Source organism: Molothrus ater, chromosome 1 (genome assembly GCF_012460135.2).
Source record: "Molothrus ater isolate BHLD 08-10-18 breed brown headed cowbird chromosome 1, BPBGC_Mater_1.1, whole genome shotgun sequence".
Lineage (NCBI taxonomy): Eukaryota > Metazoa > Chordata > Aves > Passeriformes > Icteridae > Molothrus > Molothrus ater.
Genome location: NC_050478.2, coordinates 43,639,251 through 43,645,250, shown reverse-complemented (window position 1 = coordinate 43,645,250; position 6,000 = coordinate 43,639,251). Strand labels below are relative to the sequence as shown.

The following is a 6,000-nucleotide window of genomic DNA, read 5'->3' as shown; positions in this document are numbered from 1 at the left end:
ACCTAAAATCCATTTGGTCTACAACTCATTTTAGATTCCTTTACCAATCCTTTGTTAACCTTTAGTCTTTTACACAGATGGAGGAAGGAGCTCAGAATGCAGAATAAGGAAGGAAGAGGTAGAAGGAAAACATTAAATATATCATCAGAGCCTGATAGACAATTGAAATCAGCAGGAGTGGGATGCATATGAAGAAGGGAGCATAAACACTAAGAAAGAACACTAACAGTAACAATGTGCAGAAAAAAAAATCAGCTTATTGTTCCATTTTTGAAGAATGAATTTAATGCAAAGAAACTCTTTAGACAAGTACAGTGTATGACCAGACATACTTCTGCCATTATGAACATACACACCTATCTCTGTGTATGTGAGCATGCATATATGTATATAAATATGCACATATGTATGTATGTATGTCCACAGTTCCTTTGAAGCTCAGATTTAATGCAGCCCTTTTGAACAATCAATAATAACAAGACAATTAGGGGCTGAGTGGCCATACATATACATATATGTTTAAAAGTAAATCTGCCAAATTAGAAAAACTATGGGAATAAGTATCACAAGGATGAGTTAGCACAGAAATCAACAGCAGCTGGAGTCTAATCCTGCATCATTCCATCAAAGACAGCTTTGCCAGTGATGCTCTGAGTGCAGGACTGGTATCCAGGCACAGCCCAGAACACCCTTCCTTTGCTTTAAGTGGCAGAAGAAGGGGACACAGGTAACTGTGAATCCTCCCTCCACTGTCACAAACATTTGTTCCTCTTCCTGCCCCTTAAATTAGTGCCATATTTACCCACTTCTCACTGCAGTCTGGACTCTCAAATGGAGCTTACCCACATGCTTAGGTACTACATTACCCTCAGCAGTGTCCTACAAATACCTCCTGTGTGAGAATCTTTAAAATCAGAGGGTTTTGGGAAAGCTGCAAAAGACAGGCCTCAAAGATAGCAGAACTGGAATTAGAGCTAAGCAGTAGCCATAAGATTTGTCAGCAGCAAAACTATATAAGAACTAGAAAAGTAAGGACAAATAGAACAATGGTCTGTGTATTAATGCTTGTCTAGAATAACTCCCTAAACTGCAGAAAAGTATATCTAGCAAGATATTAGAAAGTTCTAAGCTTAATAATAGAGCTCTGTGCATTGTGTTTTAAGACTTACAAGCAGTATTGTATTCGAAATAAGGAAGCATTGTTTTAACCAAAGGTATGTGTGCTTATAGTGGTTGGACAGAACTACTGTAATATGCTTTTGCCTTGTGTGATTAGTCAAAAAACTTTTAAAGTAAGTTGTAACATTAAGTTCTTTGTCTGCTGCCTGACATGTGAGCTGCTGGCATCTTCCCATTGTCATAACCATGTAATGAGACTGCTGCTGGAAAACAAACCAGCTTGAGATGCGTTCTTGGCAGTCCCGTCCTGTTGGTGATTTGTCCCCCAGCCGGCGATACTCCTGTACTTGCCTGCTGGCCTGAAGGAGGTCCCTTTCCCCTGGTGCCATCCCCAGATGTTGCAGACACACTGTTACAGCTGGAGATGTGGCTCTAAAGCCTGGAGCTGCTCCTCGAAGTACAGCAGCTGATCCACTTCGAAGCAATCACTTGCCCTAGAAACCAGTTTCTCCAGACAGCTCCTGAGCTCCTCCTCACTGGCATTCTGCTGTCTCGCTTGCTTGAGGCAGCTGTACACTGCCTCAAATGTCTCCACTCCCAGCTTCCCAATGGCAGATCTGGGGAGAAATATTATACAAAAGGTCAAGCAAAAGGTAATTCATCTTATATAGTAACACAAACATTAACTAGTGCAGATTCCTTCTAAATGTTGTAGGTTTGATCAAGCACCTTGTTTGCCTGACAGGAAAAGGAACTAAAGTTTCCTGGTGAATTTCTCCATGGTTAGTTGCTATACCAAGCCCAAGAATAAAAGCCTGGCCATAGGAAAGTCACGGGAAGCATGGCCATCTTCATTGTTACAATCCAAGAATCCTCTTCCTGCTGAGTCTGACACAGCTCTTTTATCTACAACAAGACTGGTAAATGCACATGTATTACTGCTTCCAGATTTCATCAAAATCCAAGAAGCAACCCAGTCAGCTGAACACCAGTGGCATGTTATGTGAGCACACTTTGTTATTCATTGCTTTATTTTAGCTTCTATCAAATACAAGAAAACCATTGTACAAGCTCAGTATGAGCAAACTTGACACTTTTTTCTTTTCTACAGTGCTCTCCTTTTATCAGAACACAAATCTGTAACTCGGTGACAAAACACACACAGCATCTTAATATTGATTTATAAAAAAGAACCATTTGAAAACTGTAAGACAATGAACAGCATTTCTTCCTCCTAAAGGAAAAACATCTTTCAGTTCATATATCACAGGTAATATAGAATTTTTCACTCAGTGGTGGCTTCATATTTTGATGAAAATACCAGGGTAATTTTCCTTCAGCGTTTCAGAGACTATCTGCCTGCTCTCCATGCTTCTGACAAAGGATTTGGTTTTTTTCACTAAACCTTTACGTGTAACAGCAGTTGAGAGTTGGTTGTCTTTTAGACAAAAAGGAGGTACTGGAAGGCAACCATGTGATATGGCGGCTGCAGTACCTGAGGCAGCAGGAGCTGGGGCACCCTCAGCTTGTGGCTGTACCAAGGACGATCTATACAGGGGCAAAAAAGGGGATCAGAGATGTCTCCTGGTGCCAGCATTAAGGCTTAGAACTTCAGTAAATGTGCACGTAGGTTCAGAGGGAGCAGGCACACTTCCCAGAGCAGTTTAAATAGTTAAACCTACCTCCCAACAACAACTTCACAAACTGCAGTTGTAGATTTTCCTGGTTTTTGTACTGATTTTTTTGTTACATGTCTAACATCAGGACAAGGTAAACTCTTCTCACACAATAGCATAATCAACCTAATGGTGTAGTTACCTTTTGTCAGTGGTCATCCTGTTATTGCTGAGGAACAACATCATCATAATAAAATGTCAGCCAGTAAGAGTTCCATATTATGTGAGTTCCTCAATTCTTAGGAAAACATTGCAAAGAATTCTACTTTATTGCTTCTCAAACTTCTCCCATCTCACTTGCTCTTTGCTTCTCTAGCACCTCGATCATGCCCAGGTGTGATCCCCCTTTGGATTCAGGTCACCCCTCTGCTGGCTCCAGACACAGAGGTAGATCAGGAACCTGGGGCAGAGAAAGCCAAGACCCAGGATCAGAACACACAGGGCCAAGCTGGAATCTCTGCAGGTCTAGAGTCCTGCTTCCTATAACTAGAAATTAATGTTGTTCAGGAGAAAATAAAAACTATTGGAAATAATTAATTCTCAGACACTGGAAACCTAGGGATTGGATTACCACCGAAAGGTAAATGGAGATTTGTTTGACAAACAATGTACATTTCTTCACAAAACATTATCAAAAATATCACTATTTCTTCCCAACAGTTAAAAATCAATACATGAAAAGCCATCCTGATATTACTGCTACTTCATCAGTGCCTTTAATGACTCCTCTCTCCCTCTCAGACAATTATGTTCAATTTTTGGGTAGTTCTGTCTATTTAAAGATGAAAAATTAAGCAAATATATACCTTGGGAGTATTGCTTCTGCTAATAAATGTGACCTGCAGACTTGAGTCTTCTCTGTTCAGCTTGGCAGAGCATGCAAATCAGCCAATGTGTGCAATAGCTGAGACAATAGAATTAAGGGGAAAATGTTCATAGGTTGAAAATTACAGGGTAGGTAACAAAAATTATAACCTGCTTTTACAAAAGAAGACATCAGGCTCTGTTTGGACTTGAGAGCTGCATTAATTTGACTCTACTACCACATCATGCATCACAGAGGCAGAAGTGTGGGATCTCAGAGAGTAAATGTCAGAGAGGTGTCACTGAGTTAATCTATGATCCTGATAGAGGGAGAGGGGAAAGCACTTCCTGGAAAGGGAGGTTTGTCCATTATGGCCCTGATCCTGTGCTAGGGGATACTTGTCCATCCATGTAAAATCCTAGAGATGCACAACTACAGATTGCTATTTCACATGAAATATGGGATACCTGCACTAACGTTTTAAAAAGAATTAAAGCCTTACCACCAAATGAGCTGTGAGAGCAAGTGCAGAACTCCCATTTACAGCCACATTTGGCCATCCATGTTTTCTGATTTACTGGCATTTACTCTCCTCATGCTATCCTATAGCTCAGTCACCTACAAACTCACTGTGAGTCATCATCTCATTTTCAGCCAAGATGACACGAGCGAAGGGGATACCTGACATCTGGGATTTCATTACTGTGAAAAATTATGGGCCAGATCTCCTTCCCACACTGGCCTAAATTGTTTTTCAGTGTGCTAAAATGCAAGGAATTACATTAGGCTCTACCAATCAAGGGTCTGGCTTTGGATGATGTTCAATAATGTGCTTAAATGTCGTATCTCAGATTGTTCTTTTCTTCTTTGTTAGAGTTAGATGGAGGGATTCATGGAGCTCAACTTGCCTCACTCCTGGTGAGTGGTCCCAATGCTACAGGCAGAGGAGACACAGGGCTGGAAGCATTCTGTGACCACCAACCCACTGGCTGCACAGCAGATATTGCCAGTCTGGGGACACTGACATCCACATAAGCTGTGGCCTGAAAAAAAATTACTCTTGTTGCCAGCTCTTGTGCAAGCACACAACACATGCCTGAGAAAATCAACTGCAACAAGACCCAAAGGCCATATTGATATTTGATTTGCAGATAATGATGGAGTGTGGACATAAAATAGAGACTTGGTTTTATCAAGGATAAGGCACTTCTGAGTATGCGAGATGCAGTAAAGAATATCAGCAAAATCACAGGCACTGCTGGAGTTAGAGGGGAGCTAAATAGGAGCCTTGAGAACTGCAATTTTTAGACACAGGGTGTCTAAAACCATTCCAAGTCATTTAGTGGATCTGAATTTATCAGGCTATCTGGTGATTTGCAGTTGATTTTCTACGCATCAGTGCAAAATTACTAAAATTTGACAATATAATAATGTTGTGTTCTCAAGCTGGCTGAGGAAGTTGTAAATCTTAGGTAGGTGAACAAAGAATTCTCTGTTATTTCACTGGTCTTCATTTTGACTATTCTGGTGCTAGCTACATATTAACGCCTCCTTTCTGGCTTGGAGATCAATTACAATAGACCTACCTTTATGCCACACTGACAAAAGCCACAAAACAAGATTAATGCTGAAGCTGTGCTCCTCCTTGGGCATTAGCAGCCAGGTTAATATCTCTCAACAACTTGTCATGACCTGCCTTGAAGGATAACTATGACACAAATCAGCAGCTAAGGGGTTTTTCAGCTTCTCACTTTCCAGTGTCATTTAGCATGATGGCAGCTATCATTTAAAGCTATCCTGGTCTCAGTGATGCCTGCAGGGAGCTGCGTGTGGTCTGTGCAAGGAGAGGCTCTGCACAAGCCACTACTGAACACACCAGAGTAGTAACACCATGAAAGTCCCTCCAGCATCAGCATCAGCACCTCTGCCATAACAGGCAACAAACACTCTGCTCCTAAGACAAACACAGAAAATTCAGTTATTTCAAAATTCCAGTTACTCATGCCTACATCAAAGCAAACCTCAATAAAGAAACTTTCTGCACATGGAATACCCATTCCACTGAGCATTTATTTATCCTTTTGAATGCAGCCAGGTCACCTGCATCCACCACCAAAGAGCACATTGTAAAGTAGAGAACAAATCTGTGTTGATTTTGGCTCATGGGGCATGAAAGTAAGTGCAGGGATCTTTGAAAGAAAAATTTCAGTAGATGCCTCTAAATTCTGTTCTTCCTAACTCAAGGAGCTAACCCCATAGAGTCCAGCCGTATTACTTAGGATTCTCATCAACACATCCAAAAATGATTTGTCCCTGAATTAATGCTATTTCCAAGCAACAATTTATTAACCCCATATTTCTCTTTAAAACAGTACAACCATGCCACTTAGCAGCTAACCA

At 41.0% G+C, this 6,000-nt stretch overlaps 1 protein-coding gene across 8 annotated transcripts in view; it reads right to left on the bottom strand.

Annotated features, from left to right (window-relative positions):
* Window positions 1-267: 267 nt before the first annotated feature.
* The window catches only part of NEK11 (NIMA related kinase 11), an 83,763-nt gene continuing 78,030 nt past the window's right edge, over window positions 268-6,000 (bottom strand). For 7 of the 8 annotated variants that reach the window (XM_036378897.2, XM_036378901.2, XM_036378902.2 and 4 more), the window contains one exon: window positions 268-1,736. In XM_036378897.2, the coding sequence (XP_036234790.1) occupies window positions 1,532-1,736 (205 nt within the window). In that variant the 3' untranslated portion in view covers window positions 268-1,531. Of the gene's footprint in view, window positions 1,737-2,937; window positions 3,196-6,000 lie in introns of all 8 variants that reach the window. The other variant, XR_004979780.2, reaches the window with a different exon arrangement.